Here is a 26463-nt window from a genome sequence, read left to right as displayed (position 1 = left end):
CTCCCATGAAGGGCTGTGCGAATCAAGCCCAAAGCCTGGAGCTGGAGCAGCAGCGGGTGTTCTCTTCAGCTTGTCCCTGTTCCTAGATGGGCTATCATGTTATGAGCAAACTGTGGCTTCCTTCTGAGCTCCTTAGCTAGCCCTAGGTACCAGAAGCCACAGAACAAATTACAGTAAATGAGTAATATGGAAGTCTGTCATGGTTTGAAGATGCAAGAACAATTTTTAGGGATTTACTTTCTTTGAGAGCTTCTTTAATTAGCTAATCCCTGCAGCATTCTTCTGTCCCTAGTTATCTCCTCACATCTGAGGAATTATCCATGCACTCAGTAAGAGAAATATAGTGAGAGTGGCAGGGTGAGGATTGGAGTTCATTTTGGGTTTTGTCTCTGTGAAGCCCTCTGAATGGGGAGCACTGAACTTCTTAATCAATACTTTACATTTAACTGGGCGTAGAATCCAGTTCTCCTGACTCCTCACTTCTCTCCAAATCCACTATTTAAACCGTGCAGCCTCCCTACTATGTTTCACTACCACATGGATCTAGACTGTTCTCAATGGTAGCTGATGCCAGAACAAGGAGTAATGGTCTCAAGTTGCAGTGGGGGAGGTTTAGGTTGGATATTGGGAAAAACTTTTTCACTAGGAGGGTGGTGAAACACTGGAATGCGTTACCTAGGGAGGAGGTGGAATCTCCTTCCTTAGATATTTTTAAGGTGAGGCTTGACAAAGCCCTGGCTGGGATGATTTAGTTGGGGATTGGTCCTGCTTTGAGCAGGGGGTTGGACTAGATGACCTCCTGAGGTCCCTTCCAACCCTGATATTCTATGATTCTATGATTCTATGAACATCCCTGGAGTGGAGGCCTGGCTCTCACCCCATAAGGATGGATGGAGTCGTCTGGCAGCCAGAGATGAGTCTGGCTAGCCTTGCATGAGTCTGGCTAGCCTTGGATGACTGCAGGGGAGCACTGGAGGCAAAAAGCCGAACCGGTTTTAAGACTGAGCTTGACAAGTTTATGGAGGGGATGGTGTGATGAGACTCCCTACAATGGCATGTGACCCATCTGTGACTGCTAGTAGCAAAATATCTCCAACGGCCGGTGGTGGGACACTAGATGGGGAGGGCTCTGAGTTACTACAGAGAATTTCTTCCCAGGTGTCTGGCTGGTGGATCTTGCCCCCATGCTCAGGATCTAACTGATCACCAGATTTGGGGAAGGGAAGGAATTTTCCCCAGGTCAGATTGGCAAAGACCCTGGGGTTTTTTTCACCTTCCTCTGCAGCATGGAGCATTGGTCACTTGCTGGAGGGGCCGGACAAAATTCTGTGACCTGTGATGTGCAGGAGATCAGACTAGATAATCATGATGGTCCCTTCTGGCCTGAAAATCTATGAGCTATTTGATTGTGTGCAAACCCTATGATGAGTCCAAACTGCAGGAGGAGGACGACAGCTGGTTCTGGAGCTGGTTTGAGCCAATACCCCAAAAATACAAACCAGCACTCACCCCCAGAATCGGGCTTAGATTTTGGAGGCCAGTTTGCATCCATTTGCCTCCTGATCCCTCTGTTGAAATGAAGGAAGCCGCTGGAAGAGGCATGGAGCCAGTAACCAGCCTTGCTCTATTGCTGGCTGATCTTCTGAAGAATAACCTTATGGTTTAAAGATCAAACACTTTTGTTTAAATATTAAAAAGTGCCATTCTTGTTCTCACTGATCTGCCTCTCTGGCTCGGGAAGCCGCACTGGAGCCTGGTGCAGTACAAGCATGTTAAACAGCGGGAGCTCTGGTTCCAAGACGAGGGGCACGGAGGAGGCACTGACAAAGCCTTGGATTTCTGCACAGGATCCGGACTTCGAACTCTGCTTCTGCAAAGGCCTCAGGACCCTGCTGGAGAACTGCTGAGCAGTTGTAGAAAGTGGAGCTTTAACTCACCCAGGTGTAGGGCTGGTGGTATTATTACCATGGTCTTTGGGAGCTCGGTGTGGGTGCGTATAAGGGCCGAACAGAAGGCTTGGCATTAGGAACAGTCAGGGGCTGGGAAAAGAAACATGAAGTCAAAAGGATGTGGGAACGCGCTGTGTTTCCAGACAGATGTGGAAATGTGCAGCAAAAGTTTCCCAGGATGCAATGCAGATCATGTATTCTAACCCTTTGTCTTCCTTTGGCATTGTCAGCCTAAGTGTCTCAAAGCACCATTGTAACAACGATGCAATTAATCACACTTTGCACTTCTCTAGCACCCTTGTTTTGAGGATCTTACCTTGCTGTACAAACAACAAATTTGGACTCATCCTTCACTGGGAGCAGGTAAGTGTTGTTTATTCCATTTTACAGATGGGCAAGTCACTTCCCTGTCCAGTGACTCAGTTTCCCCAAGGTCAAAAACGGAATCAGTGACAGAATCCAGCTCTCCTGATGGCCAGATGTGTGCTCAGTCCATACTCTACAAAAATCCCCTTAGACTTTCCATCCAGGTTAACTGTTTAGAGTTACACTTGGAAGAGACTCAGAATACTACTGTTATTATTAGGGCTCTCAAGCAATTAATCACACTGTTAAACAATAAGAGAATACCATTTATTTAACTATTTTTGGATGTTTTCTACATTCTCAAATATATTGATTTCAGTTACAACACAGAATACAAAGTGCATAGTGCTCACTTTATATTTATTTTTATTACAAATATTTGCACTGTAAAAAACAAAAGAAATAGTATTTTTCAATTCAACTCATACAAGTGCTGTAGTGAAATCTCTTTATCATGAAAGTTGAACTTACAAATGTAGAATTATGTACAAAAAATAACTGCACTCAAAAAGAAAACAATGTAAAACTTCAGAGCCTACAATACATTCAGTCCTATTTCTTGTTCAGCCAATCGCTCAGACAAACAAGTATTTTTACATTTGCAGGAGATAATGCTGCCCGCTTCTTGTTTACAATTCACCTGAAAGTGAGAATAGGTGTTCGCATGGCACTGTTGCAGCCGGTGTTGCAAGATATTTACGCACCAGATGCGCTAAAGATTCATATGATGCTTCATCCAATGTTCCAGAGGACGTGCGTCCATGCTGATGACAGGTTCTGCTCGATAACAATCCAAAGCAGTGCAGACCGACGCATGTTTATTTTCATCATCTGAGTCAGATGCCACCAGCAGAAGGCTGATTTTCTTTTTTGGTAGTTTGGGTTCTGTAGTTTCTGCATCGGAGTGTTGCTCTTTTAAGACTTCTGAAAGCATGCTCCACACGTCATCCCTCTCAGATTTTGGAAGGCACTTCAGATTCTTAAACCTTGGATCGAGACCTGTCGCTATCTTTAGAAATCTCACATTGGTACCTTCTTTGCGTTTTGTCAAATCTGCAGCAAAAGTGTTCTTAAAATGAACAACATGTGCTGAGTCATCATCTGAGACTGCTCAAACATGAAATATAGGGCAGCATGGCGGTAAAACAGAGCAGGGGATATACAATTCTCCCCCAAGGAGTTCAGTCACAAATTTAATTAATGCATTATTTTTTTAACAAGCATCATCAGCATGGAAGCATGTCCTCTGGAATGGTGGCTGAAGCATGAATGGGCATATGAACATTTAGTATATCTGGCACATAAATATCTTGCAATGCCGGCTACAAAAGTCCCATGCGAATGCCTGTTCTCACTTTCTGGTGACATTGTAAATAAGAAGTGGGCAGCATTATCAATGCCCCTCAGCTCCCAGTCCATAACAGGAACTGTCTCCCTGTCCCATGTGAGCAGAGCAGGGGAGGATTTGCTGAGCACTCAGTGTCAGGGATAAAGTACACCGAGCAGAAGTAAGTTTCCAACTGTAGCAACACACACAGGAGGCCAGGGACACACCCTGGTGGGGGCAGAGTGCAGGGTAAGTGACGGGAACCCCTGTGCAGAGCCTGTGGCTTGGCCTAGTAAGGAGGGGGTGCAGAAAGCAAATTTAATGGGATCCCTGTGAAGGGCGAGGAAATCTTCCTCCCTCCCGTCATGGTGACTCAATCCGCCCTCAGCTCCATTGGCCGAGCGGGGAGAATCAGGAGCCGGATGTGTGACTTGGCGAGGGTTGATGAAACAAGAGCTAGCCAATGCCTTCTTGGTGCCATGGATGGAAGGGGGGGGGGAGATGGAGCTCGGTCTCTATGGCAACAGCAGGACCAATCAGAGCCTAGAAATAGGACAGAAATAAAGGGTCAGTGGACCAATGAAGAACTAGGTCACACATCATGGTGTGCTCTGGATTCACAAATACTTGGCATGCGGCCAACTGCTTATTAAAGTTGTGGGGGTGAGGAAAGCCTGCTAGTGCCAGCCTGGCATTCCCTAGAGAAAGCAGGCCACCCATGTCATGCACACATCTACTGCTTGGGGGCCTTGCAACCAGCTAGACACAGCTCAGCCTCCAGGAAATGTGCAGGGAAACTTTATTCCCCGGAAGACATACAAGTAAGCTGTAGCTCACGAAAACTTATGCTCAAATAAATTGGTTAGTCTCTAAGGTGTCACAAGTCCTCCTTTTCTTTTTGTGGATACAGACTAACACGGCAGCTACTCTGAAAACTGCTCTTATAGGCCAGCTTTCCCAACACTTCCCATTATAAGAGCCTGTTTTCAGTTGCTTATAACTGCGAATTTTTAAGTGTTTGGGCTGAAATTATACATGCTCAGCGTCTGCCTCCGGCTGCATATTTTGTTAAATTTCCATTTGAATTAAATGTCACTGCATCAGTTACACTTAATTCATGTTTTCAAGCTCTTCTTCCCCATCATAACAGCTAGAGTCTTTGTTGCTGTTGTTGGTAATGAAAGCTAAGAGTCTCATGTAATCACATGGCTGCAGAAGCTAGGGCACTTCACACAGGTCTTTAGGGTGGAATGCTCAAAAGGAACTCGGCTATTTAGGTTCCTAACTTCCACTGAAATCAATGAAACTTAGGAGCCTAAACAGAAGTTAGGAGTTTAACTCCTTTGGAGCATTCTCCTTGCAGTACCTAGGCCTTAATCCGGGCCTGCAAATCCTCGGTGCAGACCCTATTTTCTAATTTGAATTAGAAAGCGCTCTTCTTGGAAACATCCACTTCTGAATTTCCTTCTTAGGGTGCAGAGAGAAAATCTGATGATAATGCTCTTACATTTCTGTTGTGACTTTCACCCTGAAGTAATCCAAAGCAGTATGCAACCTGATACCCACATCCTTCGTTAGAGTAATTTATACACCTCCTTCCTTCTCAGTCTGGGAAGATGAGAAAATCAGAAAACTACAGCAAGAACAATTAACCAAACTTGATTAACTTCAAGGGTTCTGCAAACCAATTCACCCCTCTCTGCTCACAACAAAAGTAATTGGATGAATTACAATCGCTCTCCCAGGACACCAGAAATTACAAGCCTTCTTTCACTGAATTCATTTGTGTGGGCTTTTAAAGATGATTAGGGTATATATCTGGAATGTACATATGCCTGTGTAACCCATGTGCCTAATAGGGAGACATCTCTTTAAGAGACCCACTGGGGGGAGATAGGAGTGAGCAGTGTCTGAGTCATTGCTGCTAGGCAGATTTAGCACTCCACATCCAGAAGCTTCTGGAATTGGGTGTGGTAGTTTTGGGTCCACTAGGTTCCCTGTTGCTGGGGTCAGATGCCCTGAGGGCGAGTGATCAGGGCAGGTGCGTTGCAGGGGGCCATGTGCCCTGGGTGAGTTGGGAGAAGCTGAGCCCAGAAGCAGGAAGCAGGTTGTTGTCCCTAAGTCTGAAGCATTTTGCAGCAGGTTAGTGCTGTTGTTAACCCTTGAACGGGGAGGCCTGGGCAATGCTAATTATCACCAGGGGAAACTGGGAGGGGAAAACCACTTCTTTTATTTTAATTGTACACTTTGACCGTTGTTTTGATTTTAGCCAAACTGTTGTAGTTACATTGTCTCAACTAGTACGATCCACCCACTTTTCTTTAACTGTAGCAATGGGGAAAGAGTCATTTCTGGTTTGCTAGTCTCAGATTTGTATTTTCTTGTAACGGGGTTTTCTTTAAATCTAGACACTGAGCAGTGGGTTAATCCGTCAGCGCGCTGGCTGGCAGTGATGTCAGCAGGGGGAGAGTCTGCCTGGATTCCAGCCGAAGAGCCCTGCAAGCAAGTGGAAGGAAGATGTTGTTTAGACTCAGCAGACTGTCTAGATTTGGTGATCAAAGACTCGAACGGAGACTTAGGTGAACTAACCCTGCGCTTCTGGGAACCTTCTGTTTCTTCTCACGGTGTTTCTGTGGGGACTGAACTGTTCAGATTTTAATTTGTTTCCTTTATTTATGTTTATGTATAACTGTGAAAGTAATGTCTGCGGATTATAAAAATAGCCATGTCACGCTGTAAAAATTAGATTATTTGTTTCTTTATCATAAGATTTTATAAAGTTATTTAATTAAATTCATTTCTTTAGTTCCTTTTGGGACTTGAATGTGCAGAGGTTGACCCTGTGCAATCCTTGCTGAAAATCCTGAGAGACTGAACTCTGGGGGGTTTTTAAGGCACTGGAGACGGGAAATGAAGTGAACTCTAGCCCACTCAAAGGTTACACCTGTACTAGAGAGGGGCTTCAGAGTAGCAGCAGTGTTAGTCTGTATCCGCAGAAAGAACAGGAGGACTTGTGGCACCTTAGAGACTAACAAATTTATTTGAGCATGAGCTTCCGTGAGCTACAGCTCACTTCATCGGATGCATAAGCTCACGAAAGCTTATGCTCAAATAAATTTGTTAGTCTCTAAGGTGCCACAAGTCCTCCTGTTCTTTTTTTAGAGAGGAGCTGAAACCAACACCTTGAATCCAAGCACTCCCAAATCTTAGGAGAGTTCACATTCAGCTGACAAATGGAAAGCTGCTCCCAACTGCACTGAGAAAGTGCGAAGATTGCAAAGTTAAAGCACTGAAAAATCGAGAGGTGAAAGAATTACGGTCACTCTTTCCTCTTCCCTCTGGTGTACATGCATTATGACTGGAGCTGATAGCTGAATTTTTGGTTTGGGGCAATTCTGAAAAATCAGAGTGGAGGGAGGAGAATTGTTTTGAGTCAACTCAAAAATGAAACTTTTGCTGAACCAAAAAGTTGAAAAAAATCATTTTGGGTCAAGGAACATGTTTTGTTTGATCCAAAAACAATACATTTCATTCCAATTTCAGGCATTATTTTAACATTTTTGAATTTTTAAAATAAAATTGAAGGACATTTTTGAAATGAAAAAGGAGTTTTGAATCAAACTTGAAACAATTTGACTTTTGGGGGGTCCCCCCCCCCAATGTGAACAATATGGTGAAACCAACCTGTATTCATGAAATGTTTCAGTCGCCAAATCTGCATTTTTCACTGAAATAAAGTTTTGGATGAAAAGTTTCACCCCGCTGTAATCATGACACCATCTTTAATTATACGATCATATTCTGCTTCTTCCCCCGGACCCTTGCCTCATTCAGCCATCTATAGAGGGCCAACAGAAAGCCTATGTAGCACCTAGATCCCATTTAAGATCTAATTTGAAGTCTTGAGTGGGACTTAAGTATAAGTCTTGTGCTGGCTGTATGACACCTCAGTGACAAGGTTGGATGGTTTGTAGTGAAGGAAGCAGGGATCCCCTGCTCGGTGTCCCATTCCAGGTCTAATTCTGTTTAGAATGAGAACAATATGAATCTGGAGCAAACCAATGCAGTAAATGGATTTACTCTGAATATAGATGGGTGCAACGGAGAGCAGAATTGGGCCTGCAGGGGGGTATGTCGTGAATGAGAGGGAGGTGTGGAGTGAAAGAATTGTTTTCTCTCAGATTTTCACAAATCAAAATTCACTCCCGGGTACAGCCAGAGCTGGAGAATTTCAGTCCAAAATGTGAAAGTCTCTGGAGGTCGCAAGCAACTGGAAAAGGCCCTTCGCACTGGGGACACTAGAGCAAATGTGACTGTGGCTGTGTTCTCCCGCTGTAATATGTGATGGGTATAGGTATGGAACAATAACTGTACTAAATATATTACACACACCTCTCAAGGCCCTTGGCTACAAAGTATGTGTCTCACTTCAGACCCAATTTTCCTTTATCATAAACTCCCCTTGATTTCAATGGGCTTTGGATCAGGCTCATAATCCACATCATGGAGACCTCCAGGGAGTCCTCCTGCAAACCTGTGATAGACCAACCTCACTGCTCCTCTTGTGTCTTAAGAAAAAATAAACAAATGGGAGGGAAAATACCCTTTTTAAACAAAAATCAGGGTCTCTTTATACATTAGAAAGAAAACACACACAGGAACAAACTAAACTGTACCTTTTATCCTTTCAGCACAAAGTGCCTGTGAATTACACATTAATAAATCACCAGGATACGATGGGATTCACCCAAGAGTTCTGAAGGAACTCAAATTTGAAATTGCAGAACTACTAACTGTGATATGTAACCGATCACTTAAATCAGCTTCTGTACCAGATGACTAGCAGACAGCTAATGTAACACTGATTTTTATAGAAGGCTTCAGAGGTAATCCTGGCAATAACAGGCCATCTAACTTCAGTACCAGGCAAATTGATTGAAACCATAGTAAAGAACAGAATTATCAGACACATAGATTAACATGATATGTTAGAGAAAAGTCAACATGGCTCTTGTGAAGGGAAATCATGTCTCACCAATCTACGAGAATTCTTTGAGGGGGTTAAAAAGCTTGTGGACAAGGGTGATCCAGTGGATATAGTGTACTTAGATTTTCAGAAAGCCTTTGACAAGGTCCCTCACCAAAGGCTCTTAAGCAAAGTCATGGGATTAGCGGGAAGGTCCTCTCATGGATTGGTAACTGGTTAAAAGATAGGAAACAAAGCGTAAGAATAAATGGTCAGTTTTCAGAATGGAGTGTGGTGTCCCTCAGGGGTCTGTGCTGGGATCAGTCCTATTCAACATATTCATAAAAGATCTGGAAAAGGTGGTAAACAGTGAGGTGGCAAAATTTCCAGATGAAAAAAATTACTCATGATAGTTAAGTCCAAAGCAGATTCTGAAGCATTACAAAGGGATCTCACCAAACTGGGTGACTGGGCAACAAAATGGCAGATGAAATTCAATGTTGATAAATGCAAAGTAATGGCCACTGGAAAACATGATCCTAACTATGCATTCAAAATGAGAAGGTCCAAAGTAGCTGTCACCACTCAAGAACGAGATCTGGGAGTCATCATGGATAGTTCTCTGAAAACCATGGCTCAGAGTGCAGCAGCCATCAAAACAGTTAAAGGAAGTTAGGCGCCATTAGGTAAGGGATGAGACCGAAAATATAAATCCATGGTTCGCCTACACCTTGAATATTGCGTGCAGTTCTGGTTGCCCCATCTCAAAAAAGATGCATTAGAACTGGAAAAAGTAGAGAGAAAGAACAACACAAATGATTAGAGGCATGGAACAGCTTCCCTGTGAGGAGACATTAAAAAAAGGAGACCGTTAAGCTTGGAAAAGAGACGACAAGGGGGGATAGGACAGAGGTCTCTAAAATCATGACTGGGGTGGAGAAAGTGACTAGGGAAGTGTTATTTCCCCCTTCACATAACACAAGAACCAGGGGTCACCCAATGAAATTAATAGGCAGCAGGTTTCAAACAAACATAAGGAAGTATTCTTTCAAACAATGCACAGTCAGCCTGTGGAAATCATTGCCAGGGGACATTGTGAAGGCCAAAACTATTACTGGGTTCAAAAAATGAACTAGATGAGGAGGATAGGCCCATTTCATGGAGGATAGGCCCATCGATGGCCATTACGCATACGCCAGGTGTCCCTAAACCTCTGACTGCTTGAAGTTGAGACTGGATGGCAGGGGATGGATCCCTCTGAACCATCTGGCATTGCCCACTGTTTGAAGCCAGGACGCTGGGCTAGATGGACCATTGGTCTGACTCAGTGTGGCCATTCTTATGTTCTCATGTAAATGAAGGAAGGACTACCATGATTCCAACTCATTGAGACATCTCCGTACAGTGAACTAGGGGGCTAGCTGGAGCTGTGAGGGTTCAAGGCTGTTCCTGCAACAGCAGCAGAAGCAAAAGGGTTAATGATGTCTTACACTGGAGAGGCATGGAGCCTTCTGAATTAATACAGAATGATCATCCCAAGGCCTTGAGATCTAATGTGACATTTATGAGTGAGACACTAATACAGTAAAACATTTCAGTTATTACAGTATTTTTCAGTTAAACTCATTGGGATTTGATTTTCAGGAGTATCTTCCAGTTTATTATGCAGCATTTGTTGCCATAAAGATTCATTGTCCTTTATCTGCTATCTATTTGTGGCATTTGGAATGCATTTTATATTGTGAGACGTGATTAAGGGCCTGGGGTGGATTATAATTCTCTAGGGAATTATCCAGTTAAGGGAAATGAAAACATGTTTCAGGCAAGCATTTGTCTGTTCATTATTATGGTGGCAATTAATTTTTAAATGGCTCAGGAATGCTTGCTGAAGGCAGTCAGAAATGTGATCATTTTCATCGGGTGGGAGCCAAGAAAGGAATATAACCAGGCGAGTGCCAGGGCTGAGCAGTGCCTAATCTTGCCACAGTGCGGCTCCTGGTACAATACTGTACACACGTGTGGGACCATTTCAAATGGCACAGAATTGGACCACTTAGCACAATATGAAATGGCAACTCTAGGAAGCAATGATGTCAGGCTGGAGGCCAATTTGCAAGTCAGGGTGTTTTATTTATTTTTAAAAATAAAAGATTCACACACACACTCACACACACACACAGGGAAAAGTGTCACAAAGGGGTTTGTATTGCTTTTGAGAATTTGCGCACAGCCACCATGTTTTGGATGTTTGGCTATGCAGAATGTTTGGACATTTCTAAACGTTGAAATACAAATCTGGAAAATTTGGACCAGCTCCAGAGCAGACTTTTAAAAATGGCTAGTGGGGTGAGGGAAGGGGAGGGGCTGCAATAAAAAAGTGTTGAAATGTTTCTTGACTTTTTCCCTCCTGAAATGTCAATTTATTTGCTCAGCTCTATCCACACAAGGCAGAGCATTGTGTGTGTATGTCTCCTCATATGTTGCATCTTCTCTGTCTCTCAGAATGCCACCTGGTGTCGCAAACCCCTGGAAATGGAAGGGTAGCACACAGGGTACAAGATAGTCTGGAACAACAGCTAAGTGAGATTTGAATTGCCCCATGCATCTCCATGGGGTGATAATTCCAGAATCCACTGTTCTGACGGGTTCCACTAACAAGAGCCCAGCCCAGAGCTCTGGGTATGTGTTCACAGAAGTGTTTACCAGGTTCCAGGCCCCTGGGGGTGGACACTGGTGAGCGAAGCCTACCTGCGAGTATCCACACGGCAAGCCACACACTTCTCATACCCACACACCTGTGTCCTCGCTGGCTCCACAGTAACCTGGGTTAGGTGCTAGGATTTCGGGGTGCATGCCCCAAAGTTCTTAGCACCTGGATAACATGAGCTGTGCTGGCAAGTGTTTCCTGGTGCATTGTGGGAGCACTTGGCTGTCCTGCCCAGGCCCCTGTGCAGACGTGTCCTTAGCCCGCCAACACATTAAACGGAAGGCTTTTGGCTCTGCACACTCCTCTCCAGTGGTGCCAGGTGTGGATTCAGCACAGGTGGAGGAGCTACCCCTGCTTTGGCTGCACGGTTATTGCGGCAGGATCCAGGGCGGGGGCGGGGGCATGGTGGAGCCCATTGTAGTGGTAGCTTGTGATCCTCAGAGAGTGGCGGCCAGCCTTGGCGTGGAGGCCTGCTGGCTGGGTTCAGGGTGCAGATGGCTGAGGCATGCTGGGTTTGTGTGTGGCAGAAAGAGGTGAGTCCAGTGTGCGCACAACCCCAACCCAGCTGGGATGTTAGTAATGTTGCCGCTGATCTCACAAGCCCACCAAGGCTGGCTGGTTAACAGGGGCAAGGCAGGCGGAGAACAGGCCGTGAGACTGGATCAGTGTGTTGGATTAAAGCCGCAGCATCCTATGCAGGGCAGCTGGGGAGCTGCAGACCTGGAGAGCAGCTGAGGCTATGAACAAGCAGCCAGGGAGGAGCAGCAGGAGGGAGAATCTGGGCTTGGGAGCACCCCAGGAAGTGCCTGGGTCAGGGCTGTGGTCAGACGGGAGGTCCTGCTCGGCAGCCCCAGTTTTACCCAGGCTGGGACCCTTCTTTCTTACCTGCATCCATCACTGAGTATCTAGGCACCAGTGAGGGTCCCATAAGGGCATCGACCCCTTGCTCATCGCCACAGCATCCGAGTGCAGATTAGCTCATTTCCAGGGGTTTGGCTGGGGACTCAAGCTGATGTTTGTTAAGTTTCATAGAATCATAGAATATCAGGGTTGGAAGGGACCTCAGGAGGTCATCTAGTCCAACCCCCTGCTCAAAGCAGGACCAATCCCCAATTAAATCATCCCAGCCAGGGCTTTGTCAAGCCTGACCTTAAAAACTTCTAAGGAAGGAGATTCTACCACCTCCCTAGGTAACGCATTCCAGTGTTTCACCACCGACCTAGTGAAAAAGTTTTTCCTAATATCCAACCTAAACCTCCCCCACTGCGACTTGAGACCATTACTCCTTGTCCTGTCCTCTTCTACCACTGAGAATAGTCTAGAACCATCCTCTCTGGAACCACCCCTCAGGTAGTTGAAAGCAGCTATCAAATCCCCCCTCATTCTTCTCTTCTGCAGACTAAACAATCCCAGTTCCCTCAGCCTCTCCTCATAACTAATGTGTTCCAGACCCCTAATCATTTTTGTTGCCCTTCGTTGGACTCTCTCCAATTTATCCACATCCTTCTTGTAGTGTGGGGCCCAAAACTGGACACAGTACTCCAGATGAGGCCTCACCAATGTCGAATAGAGGGGGACGATCACGTCCCTCGATCTGCTCGCTATGCCCCTACTTATACATCCCAAAATGCCATTGGCCTTCTTGGCAACAAGGGCACACTGCTGACTCATATCCAGCTTCTCGTCCACTGTCACCCCTAGGTCCTTTTCCGCAGAACTGCTGCCTAGCCATTTGGTCCCTAGTCTGTAGCGGTGCATTGGGTTCTTCCGTCCTAAGTGCAGGACCCTGCACTTATCCTGATTGAACCTCATCAGATTTCTTTTGGCCCAATCCTCCAATTTGTCTAGGTCCCTCTGTATCCTATCCCTGCCCTCCAGCGTATCTACCACTCCTCCCAGTTTAGTATCATCTGCAAATTTGCTGAGAGTGCAATCCACACCATCCTCCAGATCATTTAGGAAGATATTGAACAAAACCGGCCCCAGGACCGACCCCTGGGGCACTCCACTTGACACCGGCTGCCAACTAGACATGGAGCCATTGATCACTACCCGTTGAGCCTGACAATCTAGCCAACTTTCTACCCACTTTATAGTGCATTCATCCAGCCCATACTTCTTTAACTTGCTGACAAGAATACTGTGGGAGACCGTGTCAAAAGCTTTGCTAAAGTCAAGAAACAATACATCCACTGCTTTCCCTTCATCCACAAAGCCAGTAATCTCATCATAGAAGGTGATTAGATTAGTCAGGCATGACCTTCCCTTGGTGAATCCATGCTGACTGTTCCTGATCACTTTCCTCTCATGTAAGTGCTTCAGGATTGATTCTTTGAGGACCTGCTCCATGATTTTTCTAAGGAAACCCCCCGGACAATTGAACTCTGTCCTTTTTGCTGCTGAGAGTGCCTGGCAGAAGGTTACAGAGATAAGGAAAAGCATGCAGCCTCTGAATGTTTTATTGCCAGCAAAGACCTGACGGGGGCTCTGTTGGGTCTAACTGCTATGTTAAAGCTCCTGAATGGGACCTGAGCCTGCAGACCAAAGGCATGTTCATAATTACTAGTCAGGGTGGCCTCAATTCATCGTTGCCTTGCGCCATCACTAACACCAATGGAGAAGACAACCCTCTGCCATTCTGACACGTAGGGCAGCGAAGAATCAGGCTGTAGAACGGAGATGGATGTGCCATTGCAGGGTTCAAATTCATGCCCAAACCTCCCCTTCAGCTCAGGAGGATTTGCATCTGCAAGGACTTGGGGTCACATTTATTTCTAATCAGACTCTACGCACATCCCGGGACTCAGGTTCTTTCTGATGCAATTGGCCGCTTGTGTGCCCACTGCACCCCAAGGGGGGTTCGCTTTGGCCTCTGCCTGGAAATGTCTTTCCTTTGTCTGAGTCGGCTGCGTCGGTCTGGAACACTTTGTCTCTAGCTCCTTTGCAGTCTCTTTCCTTGTAGGTTACTCCCCCTCCTTGAGCTACAAACTACTCAATTTCTCTTTCCCCAGCGTCGTTCGCTCCCTCGCTAGGCCTGGGCAGACATCGATCAATCTCTGTCTCAGCTGCATATTAATCCATCTGCTCTCCCATCTGCTGACCAGCTCAATAACTTTCCTACCCCAGTGAAGACACACGGACTTGTGGAGTCACATGTGTCCGTCATCCAGCTCCAGGGAAGCCCACAGAGTTGGGCCCTGATGGAAACTGAGCTCTGAGCAGTGGGTCCTGTGGGCTTTGACACCCATAGGGCGTCTCACGGACTCCAGTGAGGATTGTGGTGTTGTCCCTCCCTGTTCCCCATTGCCTGAGGCAGGATCCGGATCTGCCCATGTGTTTGTGCAGCCTCATATGCAGTGGGATCACTGCAGTCTACCCCCCGTGCCTCCTCCCGCCCCTCATGCACCCACCTGTGCTCCACCCCCCCGTCTTCCCCTGCCCCTGAGGCTTTGGCAGCAGCCACACAGAGTTCTGTGTCCAGGGGTTTCCCTCAGGCCCGTGAGGCCCCTTCGCAGCACAGTGAGGAACAACGAAAGGGGCAAGAACAAAAGCGACGTCTGTAGGAAGGGAGCACGGCGTGGTCTCCCCTGTGGCAGTCTGCACTGACCTTGGCACGTAAGGGCTGCCTGGAGCCGCCGACGCCTTAGTGCTTTACGGGTACAGTTCACTGAAAATGAAGGCAAAACCGTTCGCAGAGCAAAATAAACCACAGGGCTTACAACCTGTGTCACTGCAGCATAAGGAAGCCCCATATGTGACTTCAAAAAAAAAATCCCTTACTCTTAACGAGCACTTTTCACCAGTGGATCTCAAAGCACTTTACAAAGGAGGTTGGTATCATTATACCAGTGGTCCACATGTTCAGGGTTGCACCCTTGCCCTTACCCCTGTCTGCACCCTCCATACACAGGGCTAGGAGCGGGACTGCGGCTCCTGGGAGTAAGAAACAGGAGTAAGGGGGCCAAGGCTGGGGCCACAGCTGGGTGTAGGGGCAGGGTCAGGAGTGGAGCCTGGGCTGGGGGCCAAGACTGGCAGACGCTAGCAGACAGGACCCCAGGCGCAGGGCTGGCAGCCGGGGCCAAGAGTGGAGCTGGGTGGCGCTCCCTTCCTGCACCAGGCCCCAGCCATGCCCCCCAAACAAGGGGATGCGCCCCACAGTTTGGGGACCTCTGCATTATACCCAGTTTATAGCTGGGGAAACAGATGCATAGAGCAGTGACGTGACTTGCACAAGGTCACACAACAGGCCATCTGGGAACCAACCCCAGGTTTTCTGAGTCCATGGCTCTAACCGCTACACGATACTACCTCGGAAGAGTCAAGCTGTGTCAAAAGGGCTGGGAGAGCCCTCTTGCGGGATGTTCTAAGCAAAGGAAGAGCTGGCAGAAAAGCTCCCACATCTGCCTAGAGCACGTACCCAAGGGTGTGGCCTCCTGTGAAGCCTTCGTGTTAGGGACAAGCTGGAGCAGGAGGCTCCACTCCGAAGCAAGGAGGCCAGGTGCAGGTGGGTGGGAGGGATGGAGGAGGGTTGGCGCTGGCTAGGCAAAACCTTCTCTGATGCAGATGGGTCCGGCAGCTTGGTGCCAGTGCAGAAACCTGCCCAGGCAGGTCCAGGGAGTGCTGTGGTTACTGTGTGCTCTGTTTGGCTGTGGCTCTGCCCAGGTGTGCCAGGAAAGCAGTCAGGAGATCGGCGCCCTGTTCCTGGCTCGCCTTGTGACCACGGGCAAGTGTCTACACCATGTTTTCCCCATGTGCACAATGAGGGTAACAAGAGCCACCCATCTCTGGGGGGGCTTTGAGGTCGCGTGTGAAGAGTGCTATCTAGGTGCCAGGCGTTATCAGTATTTGTTAATAGAAATGCCTTGGAGGGAGGGATGCACTGGCTGTGCTCAGGAATGAATGAATACCAACCGGAGGCTTGATGTTTGCAAAGCGCTGGGCTGCCAGCGAGCGGGGCCAGCACACCCCACCAGATGGCTAGCAGTTCCTGTCTGCAGGTGAGGCAGCTGAGCCCAGACAAGGGACATGGCTTCCTAAGCACAGGAACTAAGGGTGCGGGGGGTGCTGCAGAACCCCCAGGTTTTACACGGGGGCCTGGCTGCTGGTCCCGCATCCGGGGCTCGGGTCCCAGCCACCATCCCCACTCCCCAGCGCTGGCTCCGTGCCTGGGGCTCTACTCCTGGGGCCCTGGTTGCTGGCCCTGCTCCCCAGGCACTGGCCCCAAGCCCAGGGCCCTGCTCCTGGCCCCGTGCCCACCAGGGCCCCGTGCCCAGCCCCCTGCTCCAGGCCTGGGCCCAGGGCTCAGCTCCTGGCATTCCAGTCGCCAGCCCCGTGACCGGGGCTCTGCTCCTGGCCCCATGCCCACCCCCAGCTTCCCAGCCTCGGCCCCCTTACCCTGTCCGGGTCCCCACATCCTGGAGACATGGCCCTGCTCCTGGCGCCACTCTGGGGAATACGGGGGGGGCGTGGAGGTAAAAAGTAAAAACTGCTTTCAGCACCCCCACTATTAAAAGTGTCCCAGCACCACTGCATGGCTTGTCTGGAGCTGTGACGGGGAAAGGCGAGAGAGCAGGATGAGGATGCAGGAGCTCCTAATCACCGCATGGCACTGGGGCCGTGCAGCCTGCTGCCATTGAGGACAGACTCCCCCGGACCCTCTGCTGACAGACTCCCGTGGAACCTCCCAAAACCACCTGCAGCTGTGCCAGGGCATGACACAGACTTAACTGCCCTCCAGACACCAGTCTGCCCCATGGCTGCAGCTCTGCATGGTCAGCACGGTCCTGAGCCTTTCACTTGTGCCTGCTGCCCCTCAGGCTCCACCCCCTGTTGGCCCTCATCCTTGTCTGGCCCCACTCTGCCCCAGCTGCCTCTCCCCTCCCTCCTCTGCCCCTTCACTATCTCTAGAAAAAATTGATGATTTTGAGCCCACATGTATTAAAGCCACAAGGTCCCATTCTGACCTCCCGGTTCCAGCTCAGACCCCTGAAGACACTGAGCCGGGCTGGACCCAGGCTAAGCAAGCGCAAGTCCTGCTGGCTCTGAATTTGGTCCTTTCTGCAGAGCGCATGCTGAGCAGGGGCTGCCCGGTTTCATGCCACTGTTGGGAAGCTGAACGAGTGTTACTGAGATTCCTGGGCCTTAACCAACCACTCCTAAATAGGAATGAATGTTGGGGTCTTCCAAACCTGGAGCAATGTTTTCCATCTCTAGCTCAATGCAAGAGAATTGGTAAGGCAGGCTGGCTTCAGGTTGGCTAGCGGCGTGGGCTAAAGAGTAGGGTGCTGCCCTGGGAGACAAGGGATGGGGATTCCATTCCCATTTCTGCTAGATTAAACTAGGCAAACTGATTTCCCCCTCTGAAAACTGCGGACAATGGCACAGACCTGAGTAGAAAAGCACTTGGAGCTCGATGGCTGAAAGGGGCTACGTAAGAGCTAAGTATTATTAGTAAAACAACACGAGCCAAAGCAAGAAGCTGGCTAAGAAGTTAGTTCCTTTGAGCCTCTAGTCTGCGTATTAGGGCTGGGTCATCTGGTGAGGTTATTTATAGTAACCCCTTCTATATGAAGCCCACGTTAATTCCAGGGAAATGTCGTTATTGCACGAACACAGGAAGAGCTCTTCTGAGTCACTTGGATGTGACTTTGATGGCATTAGGGGAGACTGGGCTTTCAGTTATTCCTGACGCTCTTGGAAGGCTCTGAAATATCCCCCCTGACATGTAACAATAACATGTTCCACTTGGGCAGTGATTTAAAAAGACGAGGCCAGCTGGTATGTGGGCTGTATTGCTGGCCCTGACTCTTATCCTCAGTAAAGTAAAACTGCAAGAGGTCAGAATAATCCAGCCACTGGAGAATATAATGCCAGCTTGTGCTGTACATTGCTGGAGAGGCAGCACCTGGATCTCATTGATGCTAAAGCCCTTGGGCAGTTCACAAGGGCTTGAAGCACCCAGGGCTCTAAAAGGAAATGGCTGTCCAGAGCAGTGTGTAAGGGCCTTAGTGTAAATGAGAATCAAGACCTCAGATTTTGGTTCTAGGGCCGCATTCAAAGTGTCTGTCCTTCTGTTAACTCCCCTTTGTCCTCCCGCCCCCAGCTCTAGCCTAAGCTATAAGAAAGCTAGTACATGATAAACCTTTGTGGCGCAGCTGCCAAACTTGCATTCAGCTTGTAAACCGTGTGAAATCCTGAGTACATCACAGACATGCTGGAAATTCTAAATTCAACACACATCATTTTCTGGCAGGCCCCATAACTCTTTGAAATTTCAGTGCACTGGGAAGTGGGTTTTTGAGGGGGAGGGGGTTAGCACTGTGGGGGGAAAACAAGCTAATAAAAAGGGAATACTATTAAACTGATACCTATAGACAAGCAACCAAGCTATATTCAGGCTTTCAGCCATAAAAACAAGTCTGGTTTTGACTCATAACACTGAAGACATTTTTTTAAAAAAACCGCCAGCCAAAAACCACGACTAAAATCTTTTCATGTAAATGAACACTCGGTAAAAATGAATTTTGTGCTGTTTGCTCAGTAGTTTGCTGTCAGCAACATCCTTGAAAAGAAAAAGAGATCTGGATGTGGCTTTGGGGGAAATAAATTGCATTTTTTTAGGTGGCTTGTACTTTGGAGAAAATACGATGGATCTTTTTGCTGATATGTGTAGGACAGAGAGCCTGGAGCACTGGGCCTGGTGCAAGATCTGCGACCTGAACCAGAGGCTGTGAACCAAAGTCAGCCCATGTATTAAAGCAGATGTTTACAATATGCAGCAATGCTGCATTCCAGTGCAGCCTTAACTGATACTGAGCTGCGTTAATATGAAGACAAACGTGGAAACGGGTTTTAGTTAATGCTGATGTTTAAGATCTCTCTTACAGATGAAGGCAATAACAAAATCCATAGCTGCCCTTAATATTTCTGCTGTTTAATCCAAGGTAGGTTAGTTTTGTAGAAGTTCAAATACTTTTCTGAGCTTGTGGACTAGTCTCATTTTGAGCTTAATGGAAACACGAAGCCATCCCACAGTACTCTCAACGTTTCAATGAAGATAGATTCACACTTCAGCAATCTGTCTAAGGTTCAGGTTTCAAAACTAAGCTCTTTGAAAATTAATGAATTTCACTGTGTGCGCTCAGAATACAATTTCCAAAAGGTATAAAATAGATCTCAAGCTAAAGGCATATTTTCCTGACTCAGCATTTTCAAATGCTGTAAATATTGACTTGCTGTCATAAATCAGATAACAAGATACTTTAGAAATCCTGACAAACTTGGCTATTATATCAGGAGCAAATGTCTTCCGTATAGGCTGTCAGAGGTAAGAGTCACTGATATTGCAAAGAGATGGGCTGGTACCAAAACCCAGCTCTGCATCCAAGTTTCTGATCCAAGTTCTCAGCTAAAATTTCTCTCTTTAAGCGGCCAAAGCCCCACACCCTGAAATTTGAGGACATTCTGGATTTCAAACTCCAGACTTCAGGCATGCTTCTATCTCAGGTTGTGATTTGGCCCATTAAGTTTAGATCCACATCGGGAGTTTGGATCTGACGGTTTGTTTCTGGCCTATCTGTAGTTGCAAGATGTAAATAAAATGTACATTTCTGGTTTGTTCTCTGCATTTCCCACCTCTGCCAGCTACAGGAATGAGTTTGCCACTCAAGAGCTGAAACCTTCTCCTGCAGTCCAAATCACACCACATCTCTCTCCTCCTGCATACCCTCTCATTAGCCCCCTTCCCAGTGATTTATGAGGCAAACAACTGTGGTGAGGTTTCTAGGAAGAGAAAAGAAAGTAGATTAAAGCATAACTAGTGTTTGAGAACTGAGTAGTATCCCTTTAAATAGTTTGTGGGTCCTCTGTAAGCCTCACTGTCTTCTATGTTCAAGAAGAAAGATGAGCAAAAATTGGAAGATGAGGAAAAATTGTCCTGCAAGAGGTTCCGATATTTCAATATATTTTTTGTTCCGATTTGGGTTGAAAAGTTGAAATACTGACATTTTTTGTGGAATGAAAAGTTCTACAAAATTTCTGTTTGAAGTGGTGAAGCATTACATTTTGGCATTTCTGATCGAAATGAAACATTTCCACATTACCACATTGAAATGTTCCGTTTTGGTTTGTTGAACTGACCCAAAAAGATTCATTTCGAGTCTGTCTGACATTAGTCTGTGTTTCTCTTTGGTAGTGCATTGCCTGATGCCCTCATTCTCCTCTATGGACTCAGAATACGTCTCCTGAACTGCTGCAGTTTCCTCTTTGGGTGAGGCCAGGCAATGCATCCTGGGAGTCACATGGCTGCAGTGATTCATGGGAGATGTAGTCGAGCTGGGGAGCCTGGCCCATAGAGAAGAATGGGGATGTGAAGCACCCAAACTATCATGACGCAACATGGGGGCATATCTGAATTGAAATTTTCAGTTTCCAGGCTTTCTTATTTTTTTTCAACAAAAAATTGCAGTTTTCCCACAGAAAGCAGACACTGTTCGTGAAAAATTTTGTTTGGGAAAAATCCAATTTTCTATTTTTAAAAAAAGTTTTAATGAAATTTTTTGACGAGCCTCAGTTCCAGGTCTGTCTCTGCCTGTGACCTGGGGTAAGTCTGTGCCCTTGTCTGTGCCTGCATTTCCCATTTGACTGTCTGTCTAGTTGATTTAGCCTGTAGGCTTGTCATAACCAAAGAGCTAAGGGTAGCCTAGAATTCCTCCTTACCTGTAAGGAGTTAAGAAGCTCAAATAACCTGGTTGGCACCTGACCAAAAACACCAATGGGGAAAGAAGATATTTTCAAATCGGGGTGGGGGAGGCTTTGTTTGTGCTCTTTGTTTGTGTGTTCTCTGGGGAAGCAGAGAAGCATCAGGTCAGAAAACGCCTTCTCCTAAAATCATCCTGAAATGAGTCTCAATATTGCAAAAAGAGTAAATAAATAAGGCAAGGCACATTAGATTATCTTTTGTTTTTAGCTTGTGAATTTTCCCTGTCTTAAGAGGGAGGTTTATTCCTGTTTCTTTTTTTTTTTGGTCATTTTAAAGTTTTGCCTAGAGGGGAATCCTCTGTGTTTTGAATCTGATTACCCTGTGAAGTTACCTTCGATCGTGATTTTACAGAGGTGCTTCTTTTACTTTTTTTTTCTTTATAATAAAAGTTCTGTTTTTTAAGAATCTGGTTTACCTATTTGGTTGGTATATTATTCTCAAGCCTCCCCAGGAAAGGCGGTGAAGGGACTTGGGGGGATATTTTAGGGAACAGGAACTCCAAGTGGTCCTTTTCCTGAATCTTTTTCTAACTCACTTGGTGGTGGCAGCAGTACCCATCCAAGGACAAGGAAGGATTTGTGCCTTGGGGAAGTTTTTAACCTAAGCTGGTAGAAATAAGCTTAGGGGGTCTTTCATGCGGGTCCCCACATCAGTACCCTAGAGTTCAGAGTGGGGAGGGAACCCTGACAAGGCTGTTTGGGCCAGGAGCTGTCTCTCACTGTGTGTGTAGTGCTCAGTACAATGGGCCCTGATCTCAGCTGGGGAGTCCAGGAGCTCCTGGAATATTAATAATAATCTCGCTGAACATACAAAGATGGACATTTTTAATACACAAAAGGCCAAATACTGAGCTACTTCCTTCATTTTGATTTGGCCCTCACTTCACCAGGACTTTACCTCTCCCTGGAACATCTGCTGAGCTAAGAGAAGTTCTGGGGACATAATCTAGATTTTTTAGACGTATCAGGCAAGGAGTTCTCTGCCTGCCAGATACAATTAAATGGAAGTTTTCCAAGTCCACAGTCCTTGCACTACATGATACAAATGAGGGCAGCAGGTCAGGCAGGACTCTAGCGTAGTAGATCATATACTTTGGGGCTCATGTCCTACAGAGGGGACTTTATGTTTCTCTTTTCATAGTATATTAAACATAGAGGTGGGCCCAACCCCAAGTCCTTCCTCCCCTTTTAATCCAAACCCTGGGAACGTTCAGCTCCAAGCCAGGATGCCGGAGCCCGCTGGTAGTTAAAAGGAAGGATGAGTGCTGTGAGGTTTGGCTGGCATTTTCAGGTTAACACAGAACAAGGGGGCGGTTAGGTCAAAGCCCGGGCTGGGGGCTGGTCCACTGGCTGGGGCAACATGCAGCATGCTACCAATCAGGGACCTGGTGCAGGTGTGAAGGACTCTCATTCCTGAAGCCTATTTTGTCCTCGACAGGTTGGTTCGGAAACCGTGCAGTTGGAGAGCGTCACAGGCCAAGGGCTGGATTCTGAGCTGGGCCCCACCGCTGTCAAGCCAGAGTCTCGCTGCTGAAGTTGGTGAAGTGACTTCAGGTTTACACTGGGGTGATTCAGATTAAGGGAGTGATTAGAGCCAGTGGTTGGGGCACTGGCCTGGACTGCAGGAGAGCCAGGTTCAAGTCCCTGCTCTGGCCTTCCTGTGTGATCTAGGGCAAGTCATTTCCCTTCTCTGTACCTCAGTTCCCCATCTCTAAAATAGGGGTGATAATGCCCCCTACCTCACCAGGGTCCTGGAGAGGAGATGGATACAAGCACCACCCACTGACACATCATGGCATGATGTCCATATGACTGAGCTGGTCACAGGATATGGAGACTCAGACCAGAATCTGGTGCAAGTGGCTCTGGACAATGGAGAGATGGATTATAAGCACCAGCAGCAACTGGTGCAGGGTCCCAGTGCAGGTTTGTGTTCACAGCTTATAATAATGATAATCACATTTTGCTGTCCCTGGGGTGGGGTGGAGTGTGTGTGTGGGGGTGGGTGGGGGGAGTGAATTTCCTGGTGTAGGCACTGGAAGAGACAGCCATGAAGGCTGCCAGCCAAGGACCCCTTCCCAAGCCCCAGTAGAGAGGGTGACAGGCTTTTCAAAGAAATTTTCAGCCAGGTCTACTGAGCCTGTTTGATCTGGGGTTGCGAGTGCTGAGAACTCCAAAGTCCCATGATGCCATTCTCCTAGAGCCACCTGTCAGGGTAGAACAGCCTTCTAAAGAGGCATTTGTTTCTGTCTAGATTTTATCCCAATCAATGCAGCCAAGTTCTTTTAATCAGAACCTGTATAACAGGCCATTGACATATTCCAAGGTAGATCCTGCTCCTGGGAATTTACATTCAGCTCTGGGTACTGCATCCCCAGAAGGATATTGACAAACTGGAAGGAGTTCAGAAAAGAGCAACCAAAAAACAGTGGCTGGTGGGAACTGATTGATGATGAGAGGTTAAAGGAGCTAAATATGTCTAGCTACAAGTAAGGGGAAGAGAAATCTGCAAGCACTGGAAGCATATAAACACCAAGGATGGAGATATCTGCAATTAACATAAAATAAAGCTGAGATAGTCCAGGAAGTGTTTGTGAGTCCCAGCCAGACGCACAAGGAAACAATATGAAAAAGATGGTTGAAGAGATCAGGACGAGTGCAGGGGCAGAGATCTGAGACCGTCCTCCCTGGCTCAACTTGGGGTTGACTCTCCTGTGCCCAGCACCTCATACGATCACAGATGCCAGTGCAAAGGGGGAGTAAAATTGGAACGGTCGTGTACCATACCCACTTTTGCAACAGGGTAAATGATGCAGGGCAAGGAAAGAGCAGCCTGTATGTACCTGTGTCTGAGGATGTGGCTGTCAAGATGAAAAGCAGTGCAGCGTGAAGCGCTAGTTACTGTTATTTTTATTGTGACCATGCAGCGAGTGGGGAGCCGAAACTAGCTGGAATTTGGTGTATTATCCCTTCCCCCTCTTTCTGTGCTACCACTACACATTATTATTTGTGCCTATGGACCAGGACCCCATTGTGCTAGGCGCTGTACAAATACAGAGCAAAAAGATGGTCCTAAATAATGTCACAGCTCTGCTAAATGGTATAGCAGACATGGGGGGTTTGCAGGCTGACTTCCTGCTGGAAAAAATCAGTGATGTGGAGTCTGTATATTCTTAGTGTAACTTAATTGTTTACACTATGTACGCTAATCCTGGAACAGAGATATCACAAACAGCATGCAGGCAATCCCCTCTCTCAGGGGTTTCAGCCCAACCCCCAGTGCCTGGTTCCCAGGGATCAGCTCTGCCTCAAGAATTGTCTCTAGTTAGAAAGAGAGAGAGGGAGCAAAGTCCCTTGTGCTTGCAACAGCTCCATCCAAAGAATTTACATCGCAAAACAGAAAACAATGCAGCATTTCTTCAACCACTAAAAACTTGCTTTCTGGGATGGATCTACAAATCCCATGCTGTGCAACAAGAGGCTAAGGAGCTGCTGTGGGCTCAGCCAGCCCCCGCCCTGCCCCGCCACACCTGCAAGAGATGCACAGGCTGGAGGAGGAGTTAAAAGGGAGCAGAGCAGCTTGTTTGTGGGCAGTCCAGGGAGGAGAAAGGACTCTTAACAGGCAGCGTCTATGAAAGGGGCAGGTAGGATCTTGCCTGTCAACAGCTGCCTGCAGCGCCATCCCTGAGGAAAGGGAGGACCTGCTGCTGCTGTTATACCCAGAGAGGGAAGCATTTCCCTCTCTCAGCCTATTGGTGTTAATTTCTGTTGTTCTGTTTATGGTGGGACCAGCTCTAGGCATCAGCCAAGCAGGCATGTGCTTGGTATGACATGATTCCAGGGGCAGCATTCTGGCCGCCGCCTTCTTTTTTTTTTTTTATTTGGGCAGTTGCACTCTCAGAGCTTGGGGTGGCAAAAACCCTAGAGCTGGCCCTGGTTTGTGGACTACCCTGGAAGGGGAGAGGCTTGGTCCTGACATGGTTGAAGGGGACAAATTGTCCCCCAAGTGGGATTGAGCTGCCAGGCCACATCAGGCTGTGAAGAGGCACCAAGTGGTTAGCTGACCTCCCTTCACACCTTCTTGCTACAGGCTGCAAACCTTGGACAACAGATGGGTGGTCGGAAATGGCTTGGGGAGGGCAGCCTTAAGGTGCTCTTGAGGATCAGACCCCTTTGGTAGCCCTCACAGGGCCCTGGGCTGGAGCCTGGTGGAGTGGGAGCACCCCTACCAACCCCCCACTCTGGATTTTAAAGGGCCTAACCAGTAGGTGATGCTCCCCACAAGTGCTGGCTGTTACTCTCACATTAAGAGAGAACTTGTAAGATTGGTTTCAGAGCAGCAGCCGTGTTAGTCTATATTCGCAAAAAGAGAAGGAGGACTTGTGGCACCCTAGAGACTAACAAATTTGTTTGCGCATAAGCTTTCGTGGGCTACAGCTCACTTGCATCCAATGAAGTGGGCTGTGGCTCACAAAGGCTTATGCTCAAACAAATTTGTTAGTCTGTAAGGTGCCACAAGTCCTCCTTCTCTTTTTGTAACAAGAGCGATCAGGTAAGGTGCGCTATTACCAGCAGGAGAGTGGGGCCGGGGAGCCTTTTGTAGTGATAATTAAGGTGGGCCATTTCCAGCAGTTGACAAGAACATGTGAGGAACAGTGGGTAGAGGGGGAAATAAACATGGGGAAATAGTTTTACTTTGTGTAATGACCCATCCACTCCCAGTCTTTATTCGAGCCTAAGTTAATTGTATCCAGTTTGCAAATTAATTCCAATTCAGCAGTCTCTCATTGGAGTCTGTTTTTGAAGTTTTTTTTGTTGAAGAATTGCCACTTTTAAGTCCTGTAAGATTATTTTCAACACTGCCATCTGGTGACCCAGGCCCTGACAATACTTAATTCTTTACCCTTCTGTAGTTCCTTTCATCCAAGGGCAAAAAGATCCTTTTGCACCAATTTGTCTGAAAATATTATTTAGCACTGCACAGCTGTGTTTCACCCCAGAATTGGCTGCATTTCATTGATGGACTAAGGTGATCTGAATATATGCAATCTGAAAAGTGCTTTTATGTCTCAATTTTCCTCCTGCTCACATGGGTGTAAATCAGAACCAATTCAAGTCAACAGAGTTACAATGAATTGGGAACCACTGGGAGATGCTGGAAAATCAGGCCTGGAGAGTTTAAGGTATGCAAGGCACAAATTTATGAAAAATAAAACCAAGGTCCTATACTAGGGTGATACCAAGAGTATAAAAACTCAGATCACTGAGGGTGTTAAAGATCCCTTGTCATTTCCCCCAAAAAGTGAGTTAAAGCTAGTCAAAACCTGTTCAGTGATTTTTATTTTTGTCAAAAATGCCCTTTATTTCAGTATTGTAACTTTTCACCAAA

At 47.0% G+C, this 26463-nt stretch overlaps 1 protein-coding gene across 1 annotated transcript in view; it reads left to right on the top strand.

The window, feature by feature from the left end:
* NKAIN1 (sodium/potassium transporting ATPase interacting 1) overlaps positions 1–6715 on the top strand; it is a 258412-nt gene extending 251697 nt beyond the window's left edge. Inside the window, exons 7-8 of the mRNA XM_084652312.1 lie at positions 2243–2312; positions 6051–6715. Of these exons, the coding sequence (XP_084508438.1) occupies positions 2243–2312; positions 6051–6095 (115 nt within the window). The 3' untranslated portion in view covers positions 6096–6715. The remainder of the gene's footprint in view (positions 1–2242; positions 2313–6050) is intronic.
* The last annotated feature ends 19748 nt before the right edge of the window (positions 6716–26463 follow it).

The sequence above is a fragment of the Lepidochelys olivacea genome, assembly GCF_965140295.1.
Source record: "Lepidochelys olivacea isolate rLepOli2 genome assembly, chromosome: 19".
Classification (NCBI taxonomy): Eukaryota; Metazoa; Chordata; order Testudines; family Cheloniidae; genus Lepidochelys; species Lepidochelys olivacea.
The sequence above is the reverse complement of the archived record's forward strand: the minus strand, read 5'-3'. Positions and strand labels throughout refer to the sequence as shown.